Here is a 27998-nt window from a genome sequence, read left to right as displayed (position 1 = left end):
GCGTGGTCTGAGGGCGGGGGCGTGGTCTGAGGGCGGGGGCGTGGTCAGGGGCGGGGGCGGGGTTGTGGGCGTGGCCATCGGTTGACGGGCGTGGCGGGGGGCGTGGCCTCGCCGCGGCCGGTCAGGGGTCGCGGGTTCGAGTCCCGGCGCAGACGGCGGTCAGCATGTCGCGGCGGGCGGTGCTGTTCGACCTGGGCGGCGTGCTGTTCGGGCCCGGCCTGCAGCACCACCTGGGCTCCTGCGAGCGGGACTGCGCCCTGCCCAGGTACGGCGCGGCTCGGCCCGGCCCGGCTCGGCTCGGCTCGGCACGGCACGGCGGCGCCCGGCCCCGCGTCCTCGTTTCCGCCCGACCGCGCCGCAGCGGGTCGCCGCTCGGCCCGGGAAACGTGGAGACGAGGCGGCGATTTTGTGTGTGCCGCCGCCGCCCGCGCCGGTTTGGCCGGAGTGGGGTCCCCGAGGGGATGGGATGGGAACAGGAATGGGGACGGGGATGGGGTGGGGGGGGGTGGGGGTGGGGGTGGGAGGGATGGGATGGGACAAAATGGGATGGGACGGGAGGGATGGGATGGGATGGGAGGGATGGGATGGGATGGGATGGGATGGGATGGGATGGGATGGGATGGGATGGGATGGGATGGGATGGGATGGGATGGGATGGGGATGGGATGGGATGGGATGGGGTGGGATGGGATGGGATGGGATGGGGATGGGATGGGGTGGGATGGGATGGGGATGGGATGGGGTGGGATGGGATGGGGATGGGGTGGGATGGGGATGGGGTGGGATGGGATGGGGATGGGATGGGGTGGGATGGGATGGGGTGGGATGGGATGGGGATGGGGTGGGATGGGATGGGATGGGGATGGGATGGGGTGGGATGGGATGGGGATGGGATGGGATGGGATGGGGTGGGATGGGATGGGGATGGGATGGGGTGGGATGGGATGGGGATGGGGTGGGATGGGGATGGGGTGGGGTGGGGTGGGGGTGGGAGGGATGGGACGGGACGGAATGGGACAAAATGGGATGGGACGGGAGGGATGGGATGGGATGGGAGGGATGGGACGGGATGGGATGGGATGGGATGGGACGGGGTGGGATGGGATGGGATGGATGGGATGGGGATGGGGATGGGAATGGGAATGGGAATGGGAATGGAATGGGATGGGATGGGATGGGGTGGGATGGGAATGGGGATGGGATAGGACAGGATGGGATGGGAGGGGATAGAAGGGGTTGGACGGGACAGGACGGGAGGGGATGGACAGGAAGGGATGGGACAGGAGGGATTGGACAGGACGGGAAGGATGGGATGGGAGGAATGGGACAAGACGGGAGGGGATGGGATGGGACAGGATGGGATGGGATGGGATAGAAGGGGACGGATGGGACAAGATGGGAGGGATGGGGATGGGATGGGATGGGTGGGCTGGGATGGGATGAGGCAGGACAGGACAGGACAGAATGAGGTGGGACAGGAGGGACGGGATGGGACTGGAGGGATAGAGTGGGACGGGATGAGACGGGACGAGATGGGACAAGACGGGACGAGATGGGACAAGACGGGACGAGATGGGATGGGACGAGACGGGACAAGACGGGGCAGGACGGGGCAGCAACCGCCTGGCGGTGAGGCAAGCTGGCTGACTCCTTCGGGGGAGCCTCGGGCGGAGGCAGCCGAGCCCCAGAGCCCCAACGGGGGTGCTCAGTGCGGGTGTCACAGCTTGGAGCCCCTCGGATCCCCGCCACATCCCCGTGCACCAGCACCCTCCGCAGCTGGGCACCGCCACCGGGCTCCCTTGGGGCCGTTTCGCCACCCCCCTGTCCCACAGCACCCTTTCACCCCTGGCACCGCTCCCCAAAACGCTGCTGGACGCAGCCCAAGCGGCTGACATTGGGTGTTTAACCCCATCCTGCCCCCCAGCACCGGCTCTGCAGCCACCTTTTCCCCCAAAAACCAGCACCCGGGTACGGTGCTGAGCCCCGAGGGACCCCCCCTGCCCTATTCCCCCGGGGTGCTGGGGGACCGAAAACCCCACGAGCCTGCCCCCAGCAGGCTCAGGCTGCTGGCGTCGCCTGACGGCTGCGTGGGCACGGGGCTTTCCGTGCCTTTGTGGGGCACGGAGCGCTTTCGGGGTGCCACGGGGCTGCGGGGCCACCGGGGCCACCAGCCGGGCCCTCTCCCCTGCTGCTCTTTGGCCCAGTTACAGCGTGGCCGGGGTGAAGCAAGGAGTTAGGAAACACCAACGCTGGAGGACGCGGGGCAGGAGGAGCCATAAATTCCTCCGTTATCAGGCGACGAGAGCTTTATTTCCTTCACCTTATTAAATAAAAAAAAAAAGGTGACACTGATCTCGCTGGCACGAGGAGCGCCGCTTTATTTTAAAATTTGCTGCGCTCCCGTCGACTCGGAGGAGAGCTTTGTCCCGGAGCCAGCTGCCGTAATCGTGTTTTATTGCCTCCCCAGAAGGCCTTTTGCGATCTCCTGATAGGGCAAATTATTTTCCTTGAGCTACAGCTTACAAAATACCTCGCTCTCGGCATTTTATTATTATTTTTTTTTTTCCCCTGGCAAATCAGCCCCTTTGCGTAGCCGGGGCGAAGTAATTGAGCTGCCATCCGAAATTAATGGGCAGCTCCGTAATGAGGCGATGCGCCCGACCGGGAGATGAGGAGGCAGCGCTGCCCCGAGCCCAGCTCCGCTCCCCGCATCCTCCCCAGCACGCATCGTGCCCCCCCCCCCCCCCCAGCTTTGGGGTCTTTCCCTCCCCCTGGTTTTGGGGTCCCTACGGCCAGCCTCTCCTCCCTTTTTGCAGCAATTTCTTGCGGGATGTTCTGCTCGCTGGCGGCCCCGACAGCCCCCACGCCAAGGTGATGCGGGGGCAGATCACCCTGTCCCAGGTGAGCGGGGGGAGCCCCGGGGGTGCTCCCGGCCCGCCTCTGGATGGGGCCAGGGGGCTTGGGCTGAGCCCCGTGGGCCGGTGGAATATCTGGGTGGTTTTTTTTCCAGCTCTTCTCGGAGGTGGAGGAGGGCTGCAAGCAGCACGCCTCGGCCGCGGGCATCGCCCTGCCGCCCACCTTCTCCATCGCCCGGGCTTTCGAGGAGATGGCCGCCAAGGGGGCGGTCAATGCCCCGCTCCTGCGGGCCGCCGGGGTGCTGAGGAGGAACGGTGGGTGCTGGAGGGGGGCAGCTTCCCCCTCCCGAGCAGGTCCCGTGGGTATGGGGGTCCCCGGGGGGTCCTGAGGCACCGTTCCCACCTGGGACCCCCAGTTCTCCGGGAGAAACCCGCGCGCCCCCAGGGCTGCGGCGTCCCCGCTGCGGGTCCCGCGTTGGGCTGGCCAAATTCTGGCCGTGCACATCTGCCACAAGCCCAGCAAACGTCATCGGTGCCTTGCTTTTCCCGTGCAGCAGGAGATTTGGGGTCACGCTGATTTTTCCCAGCGCCGTGGCTGAAGCCGGCGGGGCCTGATCCCGCCGTGCCCCCAGCGGCGGTGCCGCAGGGCGCTGCGGGTGCATCGGGTCCCAGCTGGCCCCCCGTAAGCCTTGGGGACAGGGAGGAGGGCAGCCCCTCGGGGTGGATCCAGAGGGGTTTTGGTGCTCCTGGAGGGTGTTAGGGTGCGCTGGGTTTGTTACCGAGCTGTCTGTCGTGCAGGCAGAGCCTTGCAAAGCAGATTTTAAGCTGCGGTATCTGAAAACTGCTCCTGCTTTTGCTCTGGGGAGCAGAGGTGACATCGAATGGTGGAGGGGGAAAAAGGTGTTTAACCTCTTCTGCCTTCCCCTAGGGTTTAAGACCGGCATCTTCACCAACAACTGGGTGGACGACAGCGCGGGGCGGCTCTTCACGGCCACGCTGCTGGGCGCGCTGCGCAGGCACTTCGACGTGGTGATCGAGTCGTGCCGCGCCGGGCTGCACAAGCCGGACCCCCGGCTCTACGCCCACGCCCTGGAGGTGCTGCAGGCCAAGCCGCAGGACGTAAGGGCACCGCTCCCACCGGGGTGTGAGGGACGCCGAGGGACGCCCTTGTCACCCACAGCCCTCGGTCGCTGCCTTGGGTGCCGGAGCCCTGCTCCTTGGAGAGCTCCCCGAGCCCAGGGGCATGGGGCTGGGCACCCTGCTGGGGCCGGGGGGGGGGGTCAGGGCACCCAGGGGTGCCCCCAGCAGCAGCTTCTCAGCCTGGTTTTGCTCCAGGTGATCCTCCTGGATGACATCGGGGAGAACTTGAAGCCGGCCCGGGAGATGGGCATGGCCACCATCCTCGTCAGGGACACCGAAACCGTCCTGAAGGAGCTGCAGGAGCTCTCGGGCGTGCAGGCACGTAGCGGCGGTGGGCGCCCTGCTGCCCTGCCCTCCCCTGGGGACATCCTGATCCCCCCCCCCCCCCGGTTCTGCAGAGCCGGCAGCCTCAGGTTCTGCTTTTTGGGGTCTGGGGGGTGGGGGTTGTGCGGCTGCCCGGGCTCGGTGCTGGAAGGGGAAGCGGCCACGTCCCTCTCTGCGCCTTCGCTCCGGCTGTGCCCAGCGGACCAAAAACACGCCCGGGGCGTGAAAAGTGGCAGGGCCACGAGGCACAGCACACGTGCAGGAGCTTTGCTGGGCGCACGGGGCAGCCGCGAGAGGCAGGCCGGTCGCTGGCCGATGCCCTGGATGCGGCGTAGCCCTCCCTTGGCTCCGCTCGCCCCCGTGTCAGCCGCCTTATCGCTGCCCCGAGGGACTTGGGCTGGCTCCGGGCGCGATGTGGCGGGGCTGGCGCAGGGCTCACGGTCCTGTTCTCCGTCTCGTGAGCCCGTCCCGCGCTCCTTTCCCCCGCAGCTTCTCCACCAGGACGAGCCGCTGCCGACCGCCTGCGACCCGGCCGACGTGAGCCACGGATACGTGCCCATACGGGTACGGGGGGGCACCGCGTGCCAAAACCCACGCGCGGGGCTCAGAGGAGGGCAGGAGCACCCGGGGGGGCTCCTAAGGGTGGTGCTGGGTGCAGGGTGCTGGCAGAGCGAGGTCACTGCGGGTTCTCCATCCCCTGCAGCCCGGCGTCCAGCTGCACTTCGTGGAGATGGGGCAGGGCCCCCCCGTGTGCCTCTGTCACGGCTTCCCCGAGGTCTGGCTCTCCTGGCGCTACCAGGTGGGGAGAACTGGGGAGCCGGGACCCCCACGGGGCAGGGGGGTGGCTTCGTGCCCCGCCGTCCCCGCGCCTGCCCGTGGGGGTGCCCGTGTTCTGCTCGGTTTTGTAGATCCCCGCGCTGGCTGACGCCGGTTTCCGTGTCATCGCTTTGGAGATGAAGGGCTACGGGGAGTCCACGGCGCCGCCGGGTGAGCTGGGGGCTGCCCGAGGAGGGGCGAGAGAGGTGGGGGGGGGCTGCTCCTGTTGTGGCCCCCGTGCGAGCGCTGCCCCAAGGGGAATTTGTCTTTCCCGCAGATGTAGGAGAGTATTCCCAGGAGCAGATCTGCAAGGTGAGGCGCTGTGCTGCGGGCACACGGGCAAATATGGGGCGGGGGGGGTGGGGAGGCTGTGCTTGGAGCCCCCACGCCTGGGCTTGGCCCCTGCCTGTGGGGCAGTGCTGGGGCTCGGTCCCTTCTCCATCTGACCTTCTCTGCCTTCCCTCCTGCAGGACCTGGCGGTGTTCCTGGACAAACTGGTGAGGAGCCCCCCCCCCCGCCCCCCACCACCCACGGGTCCCTGCACCCCGGCTGGTGGGGACGGGAGTCTTCTGCCCTTCTGCTCCCCACCTTCTGCCCCCCACGGGTGGGATTCTCAAGGGGGGGGATGCTCACACAAGGTCCATAGGGGAACCGCTCCGGGGCATCCTCGGGGAGGCTCTGCTTAGCTCCGGCTCCGCGTTGCCTCCTCCAGGACCTCGAGCCGAGGACGGGGAGGTGGGCGCCCACCGTGGGAGCATCGCCCCGAGGCCTCCCTGCTCCCCTTTCGACCTCAACTGTCCTAAAAAGAAAAATCAAGGAACAGGGAAAAAAAAACAAAACTAAAGTGCTGTGAGCACCTTTGCAAAGGCTCCTCGTTCACGTTCAGCTTCGCTGGCCCCAAAAGTGGAGGTTTTGGGGGGCTTTTTGTGAGCGTGGCGGGGCCAGGGCTGTAATTTTGGGGCCACCAGCACCCCGAGCAGCCCAGCATCCCCCATGGGAAGGGGGCTGAGCTGCGGCGCATGGCCTCACCGCCCCCCCCGGCATCCTCAGGGAGCTCTTGCTGCTGGAAGGGAATTTTAATTACATTTCTAACCATCAGCTAATTACGAGCCGTCTGCTGCGCCCGTCACGAGCTGCCGTTTTAATTGGATTTCTTTGGGGGCGCCCGCGGGGGTCGGCGAGGAGGGAGGAGAGGGGGCAGCGCGGTGCTGTGCTCGATCCGGGCAGGATGCGGCCACCCCTGCGGGGTGCTGCTGGCCCCCTCCCGGCCCCATTGCTGGGGGGGCCGCATCCCAAGCAGGGCCCCCCCAGCCCTTTCCAGCCGGCTCTGCCCCCTGCTCCCGTCCCCATCCATCCCGTGGTGGCGGCAGCTTTTTGCTGCTTTGGAGGAAGGCAAACCCCCTCTCCGCGCTCGGGGCGCTGGCTGCTGCTTTGGGGTTTTGTTTTTTTTGGGGGGGGGGGGGGGGGGGGATTTTCACCGGGATGCTCGCCTCGGGGACCCGCTGACGGTGCCCCCCTTTGTGTCCCCGTCCCGCAGGGCATCCCGCAGGCCGTGTTCATCGGCCACGACTGGGGCGGTGCGGTGGTCTGGAACATGGCCCTCTTCTACCCCGAAAGAGTGAGGTGGGTCGGCGCCGTGCTGCCCCTTTGGGACCGGCCTGGGTCCCTGCAGGGCCCCGTCGTGTGTCACCCTTGGGGGGGGGGGGGGGGGGGACAGCGTTACTGAGCCCCCCGACCCCCTGCATTCGGGGTCTGTTTGCTCCCCGCGGTGACTTTTTCTCCCCGCGGTGCCGCAGGGCCGTGGCCTCGCTCAACACCCCGTACCGGCCCGCGGACCCCGCCGTGGACATAGTGGAGAAGATGAAAAGCATCCCCACGTTCGACTACCAGTTCTACTTCCAGGAGCCGGTGAGTTGGGGTGTGTGGGGGGGTGCATTTTATCATTTTGGGGCTCAAAGCCCCCCGGAGGGGGGGAAGTGCCCGTGCTGGGCTCCCCAACTCGTGTGAGCATCGCCTGCCCCATGGCAAAGCTGGTGCCCGGGGGGCTCCCGCTGTCACCCCACTGCCCCATCCTACCCACCGATTTTGGCCCTGTGCCCCCCCCCAAAAAGCCCCCTGTCCCTGCGCTCTGCTACCCGGTGCTCGGAGCGGGGCCGGCACCACCGTGGGGTCCCCCCCGCAGGGCGTCGCGGAGGCAGAGCTGGAGAAGGACGTGGGGCGCACGCTGAAGGCCCTGATCCGCTCCACCCGCCAGGAGGTAGGAGCGGGGCTTGGGGGGATTTAGGGGGGCTCTGCTGGGAGCGGGGGGGTGGCTTGGCACTGCCCCCAGTGACCCTCAGGCACGCTGCACCCTTCCCAAGCGAGGCCGGCACGGCACCCGTCTGCAGCAAAATCTGCATCCAGGCAGCCATCGGTAGGGACCAGAGTGAACGCGTCCTTGTGAGCAGCGTAGGGGAGGCGCTCTCCTTCCTCCCCGTGGTGCCACTGCCACTCGCTTCGCCCGTCCCTGGAACTTCATCTCTCGCTCCAGGGCACAAACCTTGCAGGTTCAAAACAGCGGTGCCCGGGGGGTGCGCAGAGGACAGGAGGCATTGAGGAGGGGATGCTCCGTGTGTCCCCCCCACCAGTGATCCTGGTGCTTGGCCCGGGGCTGGAGCGCACATCCTGCATCCCTCGGGGTGCTGCGATGCACGGAGCCGGCTCACGGCAAGGAGGGGTCCCCTCCCCGGCCACGTTGCCCCCCCAGTTGCGAGCTTACGAGTTACGATGCAAACGTAAAATGCAAAAAAATAATAATTAAAAAAAAAAAGGGTGGAAAAAAAAGAAGCCGACAGGGTTACGAGCTCTCTCCCCGCAGGACCGCCTGCCCTCCGCGCCCAGCTTCCTCGGCATCCAGGAGCGAGGTAGGGGCCGAGCCGGGGGGGGGGGGGGGGGGCACAGCCCCACGGGTGGTCGCATCCATCCCGGTGCTTCGTGCCGCAGGGGGGCTGCTGGTCGGCTTCCCCGAAAACCCTCCAGAGAGCCTGATCCTGCACGGCCCCGAGCTGCAGTACTACATCCAGCGCTTCCAGAAGTCCGGCTTCAGGTAGGAGCTGGAAGGGGGGCGGGAGGGAATGGGTGCTGGGGGGGTCCCAAACACCCCCCCCCACGAGCCCCTGGTTTGTAACGGCGAGATGAGGCTGTGTGGGGACAGCGCTGCTGCGTCCCTGTGGGGTTTTGGTGTGGGGGCAGCGGGAACCCCTACACCTCCACCCCGTCCCCCCTTCGTCCCCAGGGGTCCGCTGAACTGGTACCGGAACATGCGGCCCAACTGGCGCTGGGCGCTCACCGCCAAGGACAGGAAGGTGGGGACGGATCCTGCTCCCCCCCCCGCAGGAGCCCGGGGAGGGGGGGCAAGGCAGCGGGCGCGGGGCCACCGCCGTCCCCTCGCCCACCCCTGCCCCGTGTCCCCCTCCCCTCCAGATCCTGATGCCCGCGCTGATGGTGACGGCGGGGAAGGACGTGGTGCTGCACCCCAGCATGAGCAAGGGCATGGAGGAGTGGGTACGTGCCGGGTCCCGTCCCACTGCAACGGGACCTTAAAAGGGGGGAAAAGCCCCCGGGGGCTCTCCGGGAACCCTGCTGGGACCCCCGGGGTTGGCCCAGCCGTGGGACAAGGAAGGGGATAAGCGGGGAGAGGGCGGCGTTCCCTCCTTTCCAGAGGCAGGCAGAGGTTGGGGGGGATTTATCCCCGCTGCCAGGCTGGGGGGCAGCACATCACGACCCCTCGCTGCCCCCCTGCAAGGTGCCGCAGCTGCGCCGGGGACACCTCGAGGAGTGCGGCCACTGGACGCAGATGGAGAGGTACCAGACAGCGACCCCCCCCCGGGGCTGGGCACCCCCCCAGTGCCACCAGCACCTGGCTCCGAGCCCCATTTTGTGCCCTCCCGCCAGGCCGGCGGCGCTGAACAAGATCCTGGTGGAGTGGCTGGAGGGGCTCCCCGCCGACGGGGCCGTGCCCAGGGTGTCCCGGCTGTGAGCGGGGCCGGGGGGGGGACCCCAACCCCAAACCCCTGGCTCCCGGCGCGCTTTTCCTTGCATCGCCCCGACCCCGTCCCGGGGGCTGCCCGTGCTCTGGGGCTGTGCTCGGAGGGTCCCGGTGCCTGCCTGGTTTTCTCCGGGAGGTTTGGATGCACTAATGATAATTAATGCTGCTGCGGAAATCGCCCCCCCGCCCTGTAACCCGTGGAGAAATAAAGCACAAGGTGACCTGAGCAGTAGGGGATGTGCCAGCACCGTGTCCCCAGCTCTGGGCTGAGCCCTCCGATGGGCTCCGGGCCGTGCCCTTCCTCACAAACTCCTCCGGGGCCATCCCTAAGGATGGGGCACCCCTGGGGCTTCTCTGATGTCTCGTAAGAGGGCTCAGCCCCTGCTGCTTATCCGCCTGGTCCTTGGGGCGGGTCGGTGCTGCGGCCTGCAGCATCCCCATCGTCCCCCCGGGGCCCCGAGGTGCCAGGGCTCGCCTCGGGCCTGCTGTGCCGTTTGCCTCAGCTCCCAACCCTTGCTCCGGCCCCAGCAGAAGTTGTTAGCAGACAGCCAGGACGGCGTAAGGACCGGGCAAACACGCTTGGTATTTCCAGCCCCCCCCCCAAACTCTTCCCCCGGCTATTTTCAGCGCGGGATTTGCGGTTTTTGTCTGTCTGCTAACCCCAGCGCATCTCCCTTCCAAGCACCGCTGGGTCTGCCAGCGAGGCCGCCGAAACGCTCAGCACCGCGCTCCCCAGCCGCTCCTTCCAGCTCCCCGTAAAGCCACCGGCGAGCGCTTGGCTCTCTGCCTCGCCCCGTCCTGCTGGCAGGGGAGGCAGCCTCGGCAGTGGCTTCCTGAGCTGCTTTGGAGCCTGCTGCTGGAACAGAAAAGCCGGGAGCGTCAGCCGGAGCCTGCCCGGGCGGCCGGGGCCGTGCCTGCGGAGCGGGGCAGGCGCTGCCAAGCGGGCCCCACAGCTGGCACCGAGGCTGGGGTTTGTCGCTTGTTTCGCCAGAGGCGTTTGCAGGAGAGCAGAACACGGCCTGAGTGGCAGAGGGAGCCCCCCCAGCCCCTTGTGCGGTCCCCCCCCGTGGCTGTTTGCAGCCATCAGCAGGCTCTGGAGCTGCAAGCACACCGTGCCCAGGTGCCGCAGCCCCCCTGGGGATGGCTCCCGGAGCGAGGACCTGCAGGGAGCTCCCGAGCCCCCTTCCCTCATTGCACACCTTATAACCCCCCCCCAAATCCAAAGCAAGGCATTGCTCTGGCAGCCCCCTTGTCCCGAATCCCAACCCCTGCTCCATGACCCCTCTCCTGCAGCCTGGACCGGCTCCTTCATCCCCGTGGGTGCGGGCATCTTTGGGACCCCCTGGGCACACGCATCCGTGGTCCCCTGGGCGCACGCATCCTCGGCACGCTTGGAGAGCTCTGGTGTTACGCAGATGGGTGGATGGGGTTAGCCCAGAGTGACCCCCCCCCAAGGATGGAGGCACCCCCACAGCCTGCAGACCCAAAGCAGACGTGGGGCCGGGTGGCGACGTGCCCAGGGGACCACGGCCAGAGCCATGCAAACGCCCCCAGAAAGGTGCTGGGTGCCCCCGGGTTTGCCTCTCGCAGGGTTTGGGTGGGTGGGCTGCGGGGCACAGAGCCCCACCGGCCGGGTTCGGGGAGGGGGGCAGGCAGGTGGGAGGGCTTCAGCTGGGCTGGGGTGGGAAGAAGCCCCCGGAAATGGATCCACGACGTTTTGGTGAGCGCTGGCAGCAGAGACGAAGGTGTCGAAAGAGCCACGTCCTTGTCATGTCCCACGGCCAATGTCCAGCCCCTCTGGGGGTCACCGAAGCATCAAGAAAGCAGAAAATGTGAGGGAGAAGCTTTGGGGGGGGTTCAAGTCCTTGATTTAAGGAGCAGAGGCTTGAAAGAAATTGCCTCAGCGCGAGGGGCAGCTCACAAAAGGCCGGCTTCAGAGAAGAAAAATCTTTGCAATTCCTGCTCCATAAATCACAGCGCTCACCTTCAAGAACAGAAAAAAAAAAAAAAAAGTATATTAGTATCGAGAAGAAAAATCATTACGTGGCCCTCTGGGAGTGGAGACTCAGCGGTTTGGCCTTGGCAAAGAATAAATCCAGCCGGGGAGGTATTTGTGCACCACTTGGGGGGTGGTTTAATGCCACCCCCACCCGGACTTACACCTCGCCACCTGCCCCGATGGCACGTGGGGCGCCAGCCCCTCAGCCTGGTGCCAGATTTATCCCTGTGCATGGGAAGAAAAGCTGCAATTCTCATCATTTATCCCCTGCCAGGTGTTTTTTGGTCCCCCCCGGGACCCACATGGGCATGGGGTGCACGCACTGGGGTGCGGGGTGCAGGCAGAGCCTGGTGGCTGGGGGGGCTGAGCCACTCGAGGGGTGTTTTTAGGGGATGCTCTTGCCCCACGTACGCCAGGGGTGGGCTGGAATATGCACATCTGCCCCGGCTTCCCCTTAGAAATGAGCCTGCAGTGAAAAATATTGACTCTGCAGGGGGAACCAAGGAACCACAGGAGCTTTGGGGCACGGCTCACGCTGACCCCGAGCCCCTGGCCAGGCTCAGCCCTCAGCGCTGTTAAATTACAACCCTGGGGGCTGCATTCCTGGGGGAAGCTCGGGTAATCCTGCGGGGCCGGCTCCATCTCCCAGCGGGGTTTTTCCCCTCGAGCGGGCACCAAGGTGCTGGGCAAAGTGCGAAGGGCCCACCGGGTCCCGCACGTCTTCGCTCAGCCAGAGCTCAAACCACGCGGCCACAGCTTCACAAACCGGGTTTTGGGGCTGGCTCCCCTTGTCCCCTGCAAACGGGCTTTGATCTTTTTTTTTTTTCTTCTGCCTTGAATCAGCTTCTCCCCGAACGCTGCGGGGCAGCCAGGGGCCTGGCAGCAGGGCCGTTGATCCCCAGGGGGACACAGGGGGGTCCTGTGTGTGTGCAGGGTCGCAGCCCCCCTGGGACAGCCCCAAAACCCAGCTCCCCCCAGCAGGTGACACCGGTCCGGGGGTCCCATCCCACTGATACAGCATGAAGAAAGCAATTAACAGGGGAAGGAGAAAGAGGAAAAAGCCCTCAGAGGCTGAGAGGCGAGAAGTAAAGTATAAAAGCCACCCATAATTCAATTTTATCTTTTATTTTTAAATGGAGAAGCAAGAAGGAGGGAAAAAAAGAAAAGAAGCTGGTTGCTGCCAGTGCTCGAATTGCTCTCACCTCCCAGACCCTCGGAGATCTCTGCAGCAAAGCCCAGCCCCAGACCCCATCTGCGCGGCGGGGTCGTGGCTCTGGCAGACCCCTCGTGTGCAGCCGGCCCTGGGAGGAGCAGGGGGCAGAGGAGAGGGGAGAGGGATCCAGCCGTGAGCCGCCAGTTTGGGCAAACCCCACTGCCCCCAGGTGCAATTGGGGAACGTGGTGCAATTGGGGAACGTGGTGCAATTGGGGAACGTGGTGCAATTGGGGAACATGTTGCAGTGTGGGAAAGTGGTGCAATTTGGGAATGTATTGCAATTTGGGACCGTGGTGCAACCTAAATGATTCTCTGATTCTCTCTGATTTGAGAACGCATTGCAGTTTGGGAATGCATTGCAGTTTGGGAACGCATTACAATTTGGAAACACGTTGCAATTTGGGAATGCATTGCAATTTGGGACCGTGGTGCAACCTAAATGATTCTCTGATTCTCTCTGATTTGGGAACGCATTGCAATTTGGGAATGCATTGCAATTTGGGAACACGTTGCAATGTGGGAATGAGATGTGACAGTGAGGAGAATAGCTGCAAAGGTTGGAAATTCCTGCAGGTTTCCTAAAAACAAGCTTTTGGAGAGCGGCCCAGAGCAGAGCCCCAGGGCTGTGCCAGCAGCTGCAGAGGCGCCGCAGCGGCTCCTGTCTGCAGGCACTGCCCAGGCCCCGGGGCAGAGGAGGAGATGAGCCCTGGGGATTGAATCCTGCCCTGCCCTGGACGCCCCCCGGGGTCTGCAGGAGCACCCAAGCCAAGCTTTGCAGCAATTGCTCCAGGAGGGAGACGCGACATGCCTGGGCATCTCCCATCCCACCCAAACCTTCCCTGATTCACAAAAACACTCAGAAAAAAAAAAAAATCACATTTTTTTTCACCACCTGGCAAAATGCAACAGACCCCTCCCCTTGTTTTTATTTATTTATTTATTTATTTATTTATTTAATATAATGATTCCCTGCTGCTCAGCTTTAGTAGCCCAAGCTGGGTCACCCCCCCTGTGTCACCCCACCCTGGGTGCCAAAAGCGTGCGGAGACCCAGGCAGGGGGAGCCGTGTCCCAGCCCCTGCTCCCCCCGCCATGTGCATCCCCCACCTGCACTGTTAATGAATAATCCCTTGGGCTGTTTTCGGAGGCTCTGCTGACCTTTGCGCCTGCTGGTGCAGCACTTGGCCCCGGAGCTGTTAGCCGGGCCGGCGCGGAGGGGGGTCTGACCCCAATCAGCTGCCCCCCCTCAGCGTCGATCTGGGCAGGAAGATGTGTCGGCGAATTACTCATTAATTTGCTCTAATGCAGGCAGAAAAAAACAGCAGCGGGGGCTCGGGATGGTCAGCAGGCCAAGGAGCTTTGAAGGGAGACGTGGGGACCGGTGGAGAGCTCTGATGGAGGTGGGGGGGGGTGCGGGGTCCGTTGCAGGCTGCGCAGCTCCTGCTCTGTAATTAAGAAGCAATTTTCCCCCGGTCGGTAATTGCGTGAGGGAAGGGGTGGGTGTCCCAGCGTGTCCTGCAGACACAGCTCCCTGCCCGATCCCTCCCCGTGGGTCACCTTGCTGTGGGTGCCAGCGGCTCGGGTGACTCGTTATCATCCTCCCTTAATGAGGGGCTGGGGACGGCTTCCTTATCACCAAAGCGCAGCCTCGGCGCGCCGCAGAGCTCGTGCAAGCGCCGCTCCTCGCTCGCCCGTCCGTCCTCCAGACGAAAGGGGCGATGGGGAGCTGCTACCAGCTCCTGCTCGGGCCCTGCCTCCCCTTCTGCTCACGGGGAGCAAGTTTTGGGTGCACGGCGAGCGTGCGAGGTGCGGTGGAAGAACCCCAGTGCGCGTGGAGAGGCGATGCTTGGAGGCCAAACCTGGCACCCCTCCCGTGCACACACAGCCGGGGGTCACGCAGCCCCCAGACGTGGCAGGGCTTATCCCTATTGCCCCTTCAGCTGCTGCTCCGAGGAATGCTGTGCCTTCTCGTGCAGAGTCTCCTCCCAGAGCCCCAGGGTTCACAGCATCCCTGTAGGGTGAGCCCGGCTCCCCCCCACCTGCCTGGGGCGAAGGGCGCAGCCCCTCTCCTCCCCCTGCAGAGCTCCGGGCAGGGCTGTTACTCATTGACCCCAGGCCTGAGGAGCAGCCGCTCGCCAACCCAGGCAGCAGGAGCAGCCCCACATCGCCCCACATCGCCCCACACCGCCCCACATCGCTGCCCCCCATCGCCCCGCATCATCGCCCCGCATCATCTCCTTGCATCGCCCCGCATCATCCAGCATCGCCGCCCCACATCGCCGCCCCACATCACCCCCAAGTCCCCCTCCCCGCTCCATCAGCAGCTCCGGGAGGCCAGCAGCATGGTAAGGGGGAGCCCACCCAGCCGGGGGGGCGGATTTCCTATCACTTGGGGTGGGGAGGGAGGTGCAGGCAGCGCGGCGGGGCAGGCAGGGCTTTATTTGTTGTGACCTTCGACGGGGATTTAATAACAAATTAAATGATGAGATGAGAAACGAGAAAGGTTTATCAGGAGAGGGGGGAGGGAAGGCAGCAGATTCCTACGAAATAAGGTCAGGCTCCGGCTGCTGAGCAGGAATGTTTTTTCTAATTTTTTTTTCTAACCCACGGATTTCTGATTTTTCTATTTTTTTTTCTGTTATTTTTTTTCTGATTTTTCTGATTTTTTTTCTGATTTTTTTTCTGATTTTTTTCTGATTTTTCTGTTTTTTTTTTCTAACCCACAGATTTCTGATTTTACTGACCACCTGCTTTCCTCGATTTTGTTCTCTTGCTTTTTTCAATACATTTTGTAGATTAAAGCAGCCTGCCCGTTCCCTCCACCTCTGAACTCAGGCAGCCCCCGCTGCCCTTCCCCTCGCCCCGAGGGCTCCGATCTCCCTTTGGGAGCTCTGCAAAGCCTGCGGGGTGTGTGTGTGGGGGGGATTGGGAGATTGGGAGGGGGGCATTGGGGTGGCAGGGGCAGAGGTGCTGGGACCCCCCTGGGAGAGCCCTTACTGCTTCCTGGAGCAGTTCGGCCAGATTTGGGGTCTTTGCACAGGAGCTGAACCCATCGGAGAGAGGGGGGGAAGGAAAATGAGATGAGGGGGGGTAGGAGAGGAGGGGACGTGAGGAAGGAGGCAGCAGGGGATGGTGAGGGTGCTGAGGTGGGACACGTCTGCTGGGGCAGCACGGAGCATAGAATCACTGAATCCTGGAGTGGTTTGGGTTGGAAGGGACCTGAAAAAATCACCCAGTTCCAGCCCCCAGCCCAGGCTGCCCCCAGCCCCATCCAGCCCAACCTTGGGCACTGCCAGGGCTGGGGCACCCACAGCTCCTCGGGGCAGCCTGCGCCAGGGCCTCGCCGCCCTCATCGTAAAGAATTTCTTCACCATCTCCTCCGGGGCTCGGTGCCTGGCCCCATGTCGGCTCCTTCCTTGCCCAAGCCCCGTCCGGGCCGGCCGTGGGCAGGGGGAAGCTGCCCCCGGCCATGGGCCATGTGAGGTGCCCGGGGTGCTGAGACCGGGTCTGGGAAGAGAGCAGAGGAGAAGGGGCCACGCAAACAGTGAAAGCAGGGCTCTATATGTATTTATGTCCATATATATGTCCCCAGCATGGGCCCGGCTGGCTGCAGTGGGCCCAGCCGGCCTGTTCACATCGCCACTGGGCCTCCAAGGGTTTGGGGTGAGCCCCTGAGCCCCCAAAGGACCAGGCATTTGGGAACCTGGCCCCAGGAGGGGGCTTTGATGGGGAAGGGGGGGTGTGTGAAGGGCACTGGGGGGGGTTTGCTCTCCTCTGCTTCACCTCTTGGTTTTGGCCCAGGTTCACGGCCAAGGAGGAGTCAGGTTCCAGAACTGGGCCAAGACGTACGGCTCCTGCCCGGAGCTCTACTTCCAGCCCACCTCGGTGGAGGAGGTCCGGGAGGTAAGGGGGGGGCACCTCGAGAAACCAGGCAGGGAAAGCCTGCGGCCCCCCAGGGGTGCTCCGGTGGGTTATCGCCATTTTGGGGTGGTCCCGAGGGCCGTGTTGGGAGGAGTCCGGGCTCTGGGGGGCGAATTCTTCAACCCCAACGGGTGAATTTTGAGTGTAATGGTGGTGTCGGGGGTGAGAGTGGAGGCCGGGGCCTCTGCCCTTCTCCCTGTGGCCTCCGCAGATCCTGGAGATGGCCCGGCAGCGGGGCAAGAGGGTGAAGGTGGTGGGGGGCGGCCACTCGCCTTCCGACATCACCTGCACCGACGACTTCATGATCCAGATGGGGAAGATGAACAGGATCCTCAAGGTGAGACCTGCTTTTGGCTGGGTGGTCCTGAGCCGTGGTGGCACGTTTTCGGGTTGGCCACCGAGGGCTGGGCATTGCACTGGCGCTGCCATACCTGGGGCAGGGGACGAGAGGGGAGTTTTCCTAAACTAGCCCCCGAAAATGCTGGCACAGGAATGGGGAACGGGCATTTCCCCCATGAAAAAGCATTCCTTGTGCACGGGAAGCATATGGAGCAGCTATAAAATTGCAAGGAAGTGAAGATGTCTTCCCGGGATGTGTTCATTGGGTTTTCAGCACCTTGTCCTCAGCACCTTGTCCTCATCACAGCCTCAGCACCTCGGCACCTTGTCCTCATCATGGCCCTGCCTGCTGGTGGAGAGGAGCCCTCTGGCAGCTCTGCCTTTCCTGGCTTGCTGGGTGCAAGCTTGCAGAGGTGCCTTTGGTACCCGTCTGGGTGTCCATGGTCCCCAGGTTTATGTCTGTGTCGGGTGAGAAATGTCCCTGCAGCAGGGAGGGGGATTGCTCCCTTCGATGCTGTGAAGGGCACAGCTCTTGCTGGGGGGCTCTGGATTGTGTCCTGAGCACCTTGGGGAGAACGGGGACCGCTGGGGCTCTCCTGCTCTTCTCTGCACCCAGACCTCAGGGGAGCAGGGAGCACTGGGCTCTTACTGGGCTCTTACTGGGGCTGCATGGCCAGCTGGTTACACACACTGTGTGTGTGCATGTACGTGTATGTGTGCACACGTGTGCATATACATGCATGTTTCTGCATACCTGCACGTGTGTGTGTGCAGCTGAGGATGCAGACATCCTGACTGTAGCAGCAGATTCTGAGCTCTGGATCATTACTAGTAATTAACAGCAACAACTAATGACGGCAGGGCTCCCCCCGACAGCCCTGCCTGCCAGCAGCAGGATGAGCAGCACGGCAGCAGAAGCTGTCCTTGCAGCAGGAGCCGGCACGGCAGGGCTGAGCCGCTTTGCTGGGGCTGTCTGCTGCCTGCAATGAGCGTGGCGAGGGAGGGGGGATGCCTGTGAGGCACCGGGAACAGGGCAGGAACCAGTGGCACCACTGGGCTGGGTGATGTTTGGAGCTGGGGGAAGGTTTGAGAGGGGCAGCAGCTCAGCACGGAGCCCGGTCTGCATGGCACGCGGCTCTCCTCTCACCAGCCGCCTCGGGAGGAGCAGCGTGCCATGGGGTGCTCCTCTTCTGCCCGTCCCTGTGCCCGTCCCTTGCAGGTGGACAAGGAGAAGCAGCAGGTGACGGTGGAAGGTGGGATCTTCCTCTCGGATCTGAACATCGAGCTGAGCAAGCAGGGGCTGGCCCTGGCCAAGTGAGTGGGACACGCGTGCGGGGCTGTCCCTGGGTGTCCCCCAGGTGTCCGTCCTTGCCCTGGGTTGTCAAATGCTGGGACTTAGCAAATCGGGGGTGCTTGGAGAGCTTTTACAGCAGAACGGGGCCTTTTGGTTTGGGATCTGGTTTCTGCTGGGGTCCTGCAGAATGCAGGTCAAAACCCCCATGATGGAGGAGCTGATCCTGCCTCGGAGCAGGACGAGGGCAGCCTTCATCCCCACACCGGTACTTCTCCTGCACCCGCCTGCCTGGTGTGTTCTGTGTCATGAAGGAAAACTCTGCTCCCCAGCCGTAAAAAGGGTGATGGCTTTAAGCTAAAAGAGGGCAGGTTTAGGTCAGAAATTAGGAGGAAAGCCTTCCTTTTGCAGGCTGCCACGAGGAGCTGGGGGTGCCCCATCCCTGGCAGTGCCCAAGGCCAGGCTGGATGGGGCTGGGGGCAGCCTGGGCTGGTGGGGGTGTTGTGCCCATGGCAAGGGGCTGGAACCAGGTGGGCTTTAAGGTCCCTTCCAACCAAAACCATGCCAGGACTCTGTGATTCCATGAATAAGATGAGAGCTCCTCTCCTAGAGTTGCCTTGAACGGGGTGGAGACCAACAACAGGCAGCTCTAGTAGGCCAAAGGAGGCTGATGGTCGATGAAATCAGACTGGAAATGAGTTTTTGACAGCAAATGGCAATCAAACGTTGGAGTATCCTAGCAGGAGGTGTGGGAGAGTCTTCTCTCTGCCCTGCCTTGGGATGTCTGCTGTGCCCAGAGGAGGAGGCTCAGGTCCTCACCCAGCCCCTTTGTCTGCCCGCAGTCTGGGAGCCGTTTCCGAGGTGGCAGCAGCCGGTGTGATTGGGACGGGGACGCACAACACCGGGATCAAGCACGGCATCCTCCCCACCCAGGTGAGACTTGGCGGGATGGGTTCGATGCAGGGACATCGACCGGTGCCTGCGGGGACTGTCCCCGCTCTGGGGCTGGTCAGCCTGACCCAGGAAGGACCCTGCCCCCGGGGTGCTGCCGCTATGGGGGCTTCTGTGAGCACAGCCCCCGTGTGCCCCCCCCACAGGCCAGCCCAGCTCATTCCCTGGGACCCTAAAACACCATGATCCAGCCCCAGGGTCCTCTGTCCCTGTGCTTATGCTCCTGTAATTCAACAAAATAGCTCTGTACCAAAGGGAAAGTAGTTCTAATGTTGGAGCCCCCCCCAAACCAAGCCTCTGTAGTGCCCAGGTTGGTTTTTAACTAGGCAGTTATGAAAACGCTCGGCTCTTAGCTCAAAGCCTGAGTGATCCCAGAGCTGGTGATCCCACTGATGGGTGTGGAGAGGTGAAGGCATGTGGGGGAGATTTACTTCCTCAGCTCCTGGCTTTTCCTGGCATCCCCAGGGAGAGGGGGGTCCTTTTATGTCACGGCATCAGAGGTGGCAGGATTGGGGCTGGTGGGGCCCGGCTCAGCAGAGATCACCCTGGCTGTGGTACAGGGTCTCCCTGCGCAGCCCCCGGCTGTGAGGCTTTGGGGTGGATGCGGGATTTGGGGCTGGGGACGGGACACCAGGCCGAGCGCTTGCTGACGGCCCTGCTCTGCTCCCGGCAGGTCGTGGCGCTCTCGCTGCTGACGGCCTCGGGGGACGTCCTGGAGTGCTCCGAGACCGTCAACGCGGACATCTTCCAGGCCGCCCGCCTGCACCTCGGCTGCCTGGGCGTCGTGCTCACCGTCACCTTCCAGTGCGTGCCCCAGTTCCACCTGCACGAGGTGGCCTTCCCTTCCACCCTCACCGAGGTAGGGCTCCCTGGGGCTGAGCAAAGCTCCTGGCAGGAGAACTGGGCAGAGGGGAGCTGGGCAAGAGGGGAGGGCTGCAGGGAAAGGCACAGGGATGAAACTGCTCAGCCTGGAGAAAACGGGGCTGTGTCTCTGCAGCATCATCCTCGCTTCTCAGCATCAGTGGTCCCGGCCTGACTCAGCCCACAGGCGGCAGAAACCAGCCCCGGGGGTCCTGGCTCAGAGCCCGTCCCCTGCACATAACCCTCCTGGGTTTTAAATCTTTCATGTATCCCGCGGTTTTGAATCATTCCCACGTCTTGTGGGACCGAGCCTGGTGCAGATTCACTGTTCCAGCTGGAGGAAATTGCCCTGGCTGGAAACCCCGGGCTGCCGAGGTGACGTGCTGGCCAGCCCGAGCAAGAAGGAGGAGAAGGGGGTGCCAAGAAGGAGGAGAAGGGGGTGCCAAGAAGGAGGAGAAGGGGGTGCCTCGTGTCCCACGGGTCCCGCTGGCATCCTGCTGCCTCCTGCTGCACCGCGAGCGGGGAGCCTCGCTTCTCCCAGCGACAGATGGGCCACCTGAAATAGTCCGAGAGCATCTTGTGCTCTCGGTTGTACCTCCATCCCTTCCCGTGTGGGAGGTCTGCACGTTTTTGTGATGGGGTTCTCCATCTCCCAGGGTTTAAATCTTTTTTTTTTTGAGCTGAACTTGAGAGGAACCACGCTGCGGATAAGAAAGGGCACAGTGGGTGGCACGTTTCAAGGGCCGAGCTGAACAAATCCCTTCTCAGCACCCAGCCACAGAGCTGCATGGAGCCCCGCGGTGGAAAACTCCCTTTAAATTATTTGCCATGTTGGCAAACTACTGGCCTCATCTGTCTCCGTCTTACCAAAGGTCCCAATCACCTCGACGGAGGTGCATGGCACTGGTGGCTGCCCCATCCGGGACCTCCCCCCAGCGGAGGTGACCTCCTGAGGAGGGCTTTGACCTGGTCTTTCCTAGATCAGGGTCTGGCACGGCCCTGAGACCCCGCTACGGTGGGAGCGATGCACATCCTTCAGAGGGCATTTTGAAGGCCCCGCGGGCATTTCTGGAGAGCAATTCCGAGGAACCCTTTCTCCTGGGAGCACATCAAAACTGACTTTCCCCATCTCCGCCGTTATATAAACTCCTTTTAACGGCTGGCTGCGTTTCCTCAGAGCCCTCCCACCCTCGTGGTGCTGGGACATTGGATGGGGCCAGCTCCTCAATCAGGTGCTGAGCCCCCCACCGCTGGCTCCGAGCTTGTCCCAGGTCACCTGCACCATTGGAGGCTAAAGCCAACAGCACAGGACCACCTGCAGATAGACCCTTGTGAGACCTGATGGCCTCCTGACACCACGGGACTCACTGGAAGGAGTTACCTTGCTGGATGGGGAAACTGAGGCACAGCATCCAGCAGGAAGAAGAAACCAGTGGCGACGGAAAGCGAACGCTCCTGGAGCTTGGATCTGCATCAGCTTCTGGTCGTCTTTGTCCTCCTGCGAGGTCTGACACCCCCGCTGGTGCTTAAACCTCAGCATCATCTCCAGCCATTGTCTCATCCGAGTCCCACAGGTCCGCTTCCAGCCCTGGCCAACGACGGCACAAAACTCGGTTGAGCTGGGCTCATGAAAAATGGACGGTCCTTGGACCGAAGCAGCAGGATTCGTTGCAGGATTGATCAGCACTGCGGCACCAGCAAAGCTCTGAGAAGTGCCGTCCTTAATTTTTTAAGGGCTGAATTATTCAGCACGCTATTGGGGTGGCTCGAGCACCACCAGGAGTGTGAATTTAGCACGCTTCTGCAGGGTTGGCTTTGTAAATACCGATCCAAAGCAACCTGCTGGCCCTCGTAAGGTGCCACAAGAAGGAGGACGGGGAGGTCCGGGCACGTCCCCAAGTGTGCTGGCATCTCTGCCTGCCTGCTGCCACCTCTGCTGCAGCACTGCAGGGCCTTGTTTAGCCCGGGAGGCAGGCAGGGAAGCTGGAGGAGCACGGCAGCCCCCGGAGACATTTCTCAGTGTGCCCTGGCAGCCTGCACCGAGCTCCTCGCAGGTGTCTCCAGCTGCAGAGGCGACAAGTTTGTGTTTCGTGGCTCGGGAGCGTCTTATCTGGGAAGCGCTTGCGGCTGCCCCGGTGTCCCGTGGCAGAGAGTTCCCTGCTTTAAATGCACTTAAACGTGGCAGGGTCTGCCAGCTCCTCGTGGCTTCATCCTCAGCCAGGCTCTGGCACCTCTCCTCGGCCCAAACCTCACAGAATCCCCGAGTGGCTGAGGTTGGAAGGTGCCGCTGGGGCCACCCGGTCCGGCCACGGCGTGCCCTCCCCATTCCCCGGGGACCAGGGATGTGCAGGGTGGCTTGGCGCTGCCCTGGACCTCTCCTAAGGGCCGATCTCGCCTTGAGCAATGGAGGGGTGCCAGCCGGAGGAAGGTTTTACACCTCCTAATCTGCCTTTTAGCGAGGAGCTGGAGCCTTGTGCCGAGCAGGGGCCGGGCTGCTCGGGGCATGCCCTCAGCACCGCACGGCCCCGGCCCGGCGGGGCCGGCGTGTCTTTCCCTGTCCCTCGGGGCTATCAGGAGGACAAAACAGGAATGCACTCTATAAATATTAATGCCATTATCAATTCTCCGTTGTCGCTGCTCCTCGCTTGCTGCCAGATCTCCGGCTTTCATGTCGAGCGGCCCAGTGAAGCGGAAGAGAATAATGGCAAGGGAGCAGGTTGCCTGAAATATTTAAGCCCGAGTTATCTAAGACGTTGCAAATAATATATGTGTCAGAGGAGCCGGGCTTGGATTTGCAGTTATGTAAGGTCTGCATGCCTTCTTTTCTGGCCTCGTGATCGTCTTCATCCCTGGAATACGCTCAGCTGCTCTGGCTGCCGACGGTGACCGGGAGCAAGGCACGGACAAGGGGGTTCGTGGCACACCTGAGGCCACCCGAGCCCTGCGGCGCGTCCCTGGGCTTGCAGGGAGGCTCCTGCTCTGCCTCTGAGCCCCTGCAGACTTTTGCAGAGACCTGCACAGCCTGGCTGCCTGCTGGGTGAAGAAGGCTGGCCCTGAGCCTACCGCTTCGCACCCAAACCCTCCGTGAGGGGTCCCAGGGTGCTGGGACGCATCCCTTGAGCCCAGGTCCCCCACGGCCGCCCGGTGCCCAAACCTCTGTGCATCCCCTCGCAGTGCAGGGCCTGGACCTGGTCCCTCCTGGGCTGGGGTTGCCTTTGGTGCGTGGAAGTGGATCTCCGAGGGGGGCACGGGCAGCGGGGGAGGCTCAGCACCCACCTCCTCCCCCAAACCACGAGCTCCCCGTGCTCCCTGGCTCTCCTGCATCGCTACGATGGACCCAAGGGATGGATGCCAGTGACTTTGTGTGCTTCATCCTCCGCAGCACCCTGCCCACGTCTGCCCCTGCTCCCAGCCCACTTGCCCCACGTTTGCCCATTCCCCAGGGCCCAGCTGGGGCAATCGAGCCCGCACCGTGCCCGACCCGCGGCTCGGCGAGCCAGCACAAGGCAACAGCGTGTTTTGACCCGGCCTTTACGCAGCAGAGGGGTTTGTTCCGGGAGGGAAGCGAAGCTCAGCAAATCCCCCGGGTCTCTTTGTGCTCCAGGGCCATCTCCGTTGCGTGCGTTGGCCACGTAACAGCGAAAAGATTTCCGCTGCCAACCTCTGCCTCCAACCCAGGCGGCCGGCAGCGTCCCCAAGGACTCCCGGCCAGCTCGCTGCCCTCGGCTCTGCTGCAATTAGCCTACAAAGCCGACGGCTTATTTACTTCAGACCGATCTGTCTCTATCAAAGGGATCAAAGGCGCACATTTTAAAGGTCGCCCTGCTGGCAGTTTGCTTTTTTTCGCTCGGGAAGACGAGCGGGCGCCGCAGGATCACCTTGGGAAAGCTGCAGAGCGCTGCTGCCCGCTGCACCCTTCTTTCCGCCACTTGTTTTAGCTCCTCGGTGCACTTGTTCCTAAACCAAAGGAGTGAAAAAAAAAAAAGCGTGGTCATGGCTTCTGTCTCTGCTTGCACAATCCTCTGTTTCCTTGGGGAGGCAAGGAGCTGAAAATAAGGACTTCTCCAGCCAGAAAACGGGCTGCCTTGGGACCTTGTTGGAGAGAGCTCGTGGCTCTGCAAGCAGTGCAGATGTGTGGTTGATGGCAGCAGCGTTCGGTTGTTAATTAACACTAATTGCAGGAATGGCTGTGTGCTGTCCCACCCACCCTGAGGTAACAGCCACTGAAGCGAGTGCACGATGGCCGTAGCCTCATGGTGGGGTCACAGCGAAATGCTGGGTGCTAAAACAGCCCAGCCTGCTGATTAATAGCTCGTTAATACAAATCTGGAAGCATAGCTCGTTAATACAAATCTGGAAGTGAGCAGCCGTGACCTCCCCGGGGTTATGTCCGTGGGTCACTGCACCCTGCACGCTTCCCCCGTGTCAAGCAAATTCCTGGAAGCAAAGCCTCTGGGTTGTCTTTGCACCTTCCTGCAAAGCTGGAAGCGATGGAAGATCTCTGCTGGGAGGAGCTGGGGATGGGGAGGCTGCTTGAAAAGTGACGGAGCCCCGGCCGAGAGCACCATGCCCAGGACAAGCACGCGTCCTCGGCAGCCTTGCACAGAGCAGGGACGAGGGCTGGTGTGTCTTCCCATTTCTGTGTGTGCAGCTGGGTCAGGCACAGATGCCCTTGGAGATTTTCTTTTCCGTGTCCCTGGGACAAGGCTGAGTTTGTCCTGGGGCTGCAGCCGCCCCCGAACCCGTCACCGGCATTGTCCCGGCTGTCGCCTCTGCGCCTCCCTGTGCTTTGCTGTCCTCGGCTGCCAGCAGGCAGCTCGCCCACGGTGTCTTTAAAGAGCTGCCTTTCCCAAAGCTCCTTTCTGTGTCTTTATGAATAATTTGGCGACTCTGCGTTCAGAGCAGGGGACGTCTCTGGGATGGGGCCGTGCCGCACATCCCGGCTGTGTGTGTGCGTCCCGGCTCCATCGCAGAGCTGCAGGCCCCGTTTCCTCTGGTTGCTGCAGGTGCTCGATCACCTCGAGGACCACCTGAAGAGATCCCAGTACTTCCGATTCCTGTGGTTCCCGCACAGCGAGAACGTCAGCGTCATCTACCAGGACCCCACCAACAAGGCAGGTGCTGCTGGGCCCGGGCAGGAAGGGAGAAGGGGCCGTGCCCAAAGCTGCATCCCTCAGCACGGCCACAGCTGGGGCTCTGCAAGCCCTCAGCACCCCCCCTCCCGAAGTCTGCCCTCTTTCTGGGGCTGGATGTGGCCCTATTTCATCACGGGAGAGGGATCTGGGGGTCCTGGGGTGCCCTTCTCCAAACCCGTGCTCCCCAGTGGGGTGGAGAAGGATGCAGTCCCTGCCGGTCCCTAATCACCATCATCTTCCCCTGCTTGGCTTTGCAGCCCCCCTCTTCCTCCGCCAGCTGGTTTTGGGATTATGCCGTCGGCTACTATCTGCTGGAGTTCCTGCTCTGGATCAGGTAGGAGCGCAATCCGGGCAGCGCCCGGGAGGAGCGGGTTCGGGTGGGTTTTGTCCAGGGCTGGCCTCATCCTGCTCTGCTCCCTGCACCTCTGCACGAAGACCTGTGCTGCTGGGTGTCCTCGGGATGGCGGCAGGGGAGGGCTGCGCCCCGCAGCACCCCGTCCATCCATCCCCGGGAAGAAGGGGATGAAGAAGGCTGCCTGCTGCCCTCCGAGCGGGCTCCTGTGCCGGAGCAGCGGGGCTGTGCTGGGGCTGGTGCCTGGGGCTGCACTGCCCTCTCGTGTGCACATAGCAAGAGCAGCGTGCTGAGGGTTTGCAGCAGAGAAGGAGCTTTTAGGGGACGGCGTTGGATGCAAGTCCTGAGCCCCAGGGTGGGCTCCAGCCCCGTTCAGAGGGCACCCCCTTGCCCAGCATCCCTGGGATGAGGCTTGGGGCACCACAGCTGCCGCCCTGCCCTTGGCAATGCCCCGGCGCCGGGGTCTCACCTCCTGCTCTCCCCCCTGCAGCACCTTCGTGCCCAGCTTGGTGTGCTGGATCAACCGCTTCTTCTTCTGGCTCCTCTTCAGCTCCCGGGTGGAGAACGTTGCCGTCAGCTACAAGATCTTCAACTACGAGTGTCGCTTCAAGCAGCACGTGCAGGACTGGGCCATCCCCATGTAAACGGCTCCGCGGGCCGCCCCAAACCACACGCCGTCCCCTGCCCGTGCTCTGCCCCAGCCCACGCTGCGCGGGGCAGGAGCAAGGCCACGGGGAAAGGGTCCTGGCTAGCAGGCACCATTGCCACCTGCTAACATCGCATGGGGACCTTTGACATCCCTGTCCTGGGGCACCAGCTCCGCACACACCACGTCCCAGGGCGCAAAGCGATGGGAGGGGGGTGCTGGGATGGGCCCTGACTTAGCGTGGGGCCAGGGATGGACCTGGGGGGGGTGGTTCTAACTCAAAGGGATCTGACATTAACTGTGCTGCTCCTGGGCAGTGAGAAGACGAAGGAAGCCCTGCTGGAGCTGAAGGCCGCCTTGGAGAACAACCCGAAGATGGTGGCGCACTACCCCGTGGAGGTGCGCTTCGCTCGGGGGGACGGGATCTGGCTGAGTCCCTGCTTCCAGCGGGACAGCTGCTACATGAACATCATCATGTACAGGTGAGCTGCAGCTCCCTCCTTCTCCTCTCCTCTCCTGCTGCTGCTCGGGTTGTGCTGGGGAGCACCGGGAGCTGTGCCCGGGGACCTGCCAGCAGCAGCACACAGCTCAGCCACCACCGTGCTGGTGGCATGGAATTGCAGAATCCCGGAGTGATTTGGGCTGGCAGGGCCCTCAGAGCCCCCAAAGTGCCACCCCCTGCCATGGGCACGACCCCTGCCCCCAGCCCAGTCTGCCCCCAGCCCCATCCAGCCCGGCCTTGGGCACTGCCGTGATGGTTCCAAGAGAGTTTCCATCTCTTGGTGCAGGTCAAAAAGCCAGCAATGGGTCCCTGGCATTGCCCTTCTGCCCTGGGTGAGGGTTTTTTTGGGGAGGGTGTGCAATCCCCTCCACGGCCCCTGATGTTATCCCCCTACCTGTCCCTCAGACCCTATGGAAAGAACGTGCCCCGGCTCAACTACTGGCTGACCTACGAGGGCATCATGAAGAAGTACGGTGGGAGACCGCACTGGGCAAAGGTACAGGTGGCCTCGCAGTTCGGGGGGGGGTCCTTCTCCCTTCTCTTGGGGGGGGCTTTGCGGCTGGGAGAGGCTCGGAGGAGAGCCCCAGAGGGAGATGGGTGCCTCGAGGAGCTGCGGTGCAGCCCTCTGCGTGTGGGGTTTACCCAGGGGGGCTTCCTGGCAGTGTGTGCCCCAGCCATGGGCAGCCCCCCCATGCTTCTTTCTCTCCTTCAGGCCCACAGCTGCACCAGGAAGGACTTTGAGAAGATGTACCCAGCCTTCCCCAAATTCTGCTCTGTCCGGGAGAAGCTGGACCCCACGGGGATGTTCCTGAACACCTACCTGGAAAAGGTGTTCTACTGACAGCACGGGGATGGATGGGGTGGTGCAGGGGACGGAGGAGAAGCCAGCCATCAGCCCTGGCTCTCAGGACGCCCCCAAAGCTCACGGTCCTCGGTGGCTGCACCCCCAGCTCTGGTCTCTGCCCTGTGATGGGGGCTGGATCTGATCTGCGAGCTGGCAGGGCTCTGCGGTGCCTGGAAGCCACTCCTCGTGGTCACTCCCTGTCCCCCCGAGATGTGCCCAGCCCCAAATGTCTCCCGTCCAAGCCAACATCTCAATAAAGACCTTCCTCCCAGCAGAGCCAGACTGCGCGTGTGCTTGCAGCTCCGACGCGCGTGCAGCGGAGGTGCCCAGCCCTGGGGACCGGAGAAGGGGCTCCGTGTCCCGGGTCAGGGCTGGGCACGGGGACTGGAGCCCACTGCACGGCCTGGGCTGGTGCCAGCTGGGGTGCAAGGCAGGGGACAAGGGACACCAGTGATGTCGCGTGACATCTCTGGGGTTGCTCTTGCTGGGCGATGAGAGCGCATTTCTGGGCAGATGAGCTTTGACTTTCGGCGCCATCGGCTGGCACAGGGTGGTCCTTGGCCTCTGGGTCCTGCTTGTTTCAGCTTCCCTCGACCCCGGGCAGGCGTTGTGGCCAAGAACTGGCCACAGAACTGTGAATTTTGTGTTTATTCTGGTTCTCGAGCAGGCGGTGCACCAGCGAGGCAGCGGCTGAGCTGCTGCAGGGGCACACGGGTGTCACTGCTGGTCCCCACGGGCACCAGGGGACAGGGACATGGACACATGTCCCTTTCCTGGGGAG

General features: G+C 63.1%; 3 protein-coding genes across 3 annotated transcripts in view; 2 read left to right on the top strand and 1 right to left on the bottom strand.

Moving 5' to 3' along the window:
* Nucleotides 1-27998, bottom strand: part of LOC308191609 (uncharacterized protein) — a 78621-nt gene that overhangs the window by 4544 nt on the left and 46079 nt on the right. The window lies entirely within an intron of this gene.
* On the top strand, nt 93-9388 carry EPHX2 (epoxide hydrolase 2). The gene is made up of 19 exons (XM_080588590.1): nt 93-265; nt 2817-2901; nt 3011-3170; nt 3784-3974; nt 4191-4313; nt 4809-4883; nt 5023-5118; nt 5228-5306; nt 5413-5447; nt 5606-5632; nt 6673-6758; nt 6932-7043; nt 7318-7392; nt 7993-8038; nt 8118-8220; nt 8410-8479; nt 8598-8678; nt 8920-8978; nt 9069-9388. Exons 1-19 carry the CDS (start codon nt 165-167, stop codon nt 9151-9153), a joined length of 1689 nt encoding a protein of 562 aa, XP_080444716.1. The 5' UTR covers nt 93-164; the 3' UTR covers nt 9154-9388.
* On the top strand, nt 13812-27491 carry LOC308193649 (L-gulonolactone oxidase-like). The gene is made up of 12 exons (XM_080588589.1): nt 13812-14720; nt 16177-16278; nt 16508-16633; nt 17855-17949; nt 18769-18859; nt 19551-19736; nt 24745-24852; nt 25131-25207; nt 25716-25865; nt 26189-26353; nt 26779-26869; nt 27086-27491. Exons 1-12 carry the CDS (start codon nt 14094-14096, stop codon nt 27212-27214), a joined length of 1947 nt encoding a protein of 648 aa, XP_080444715.1. The 5' UTR covers nt 13812-14093; the 3' UTR covers nt 27215-27491.

This window comes from Anser brachyrhynchus (assembly GCF_964034855.1).
Source record: "Anser brachyrhynchus genome assembly, chromosome: 3".
In the NCBI taxonomy this organism is placed as follows: Eukaryota; Metazoa; Chordata; class Aves; order Anseriformes; family Anatidae; genus Anser; species Anser brachyrhynchus.
This window is presented reverse-complemented; position numbering and strand designations above follow the sequence as displayed.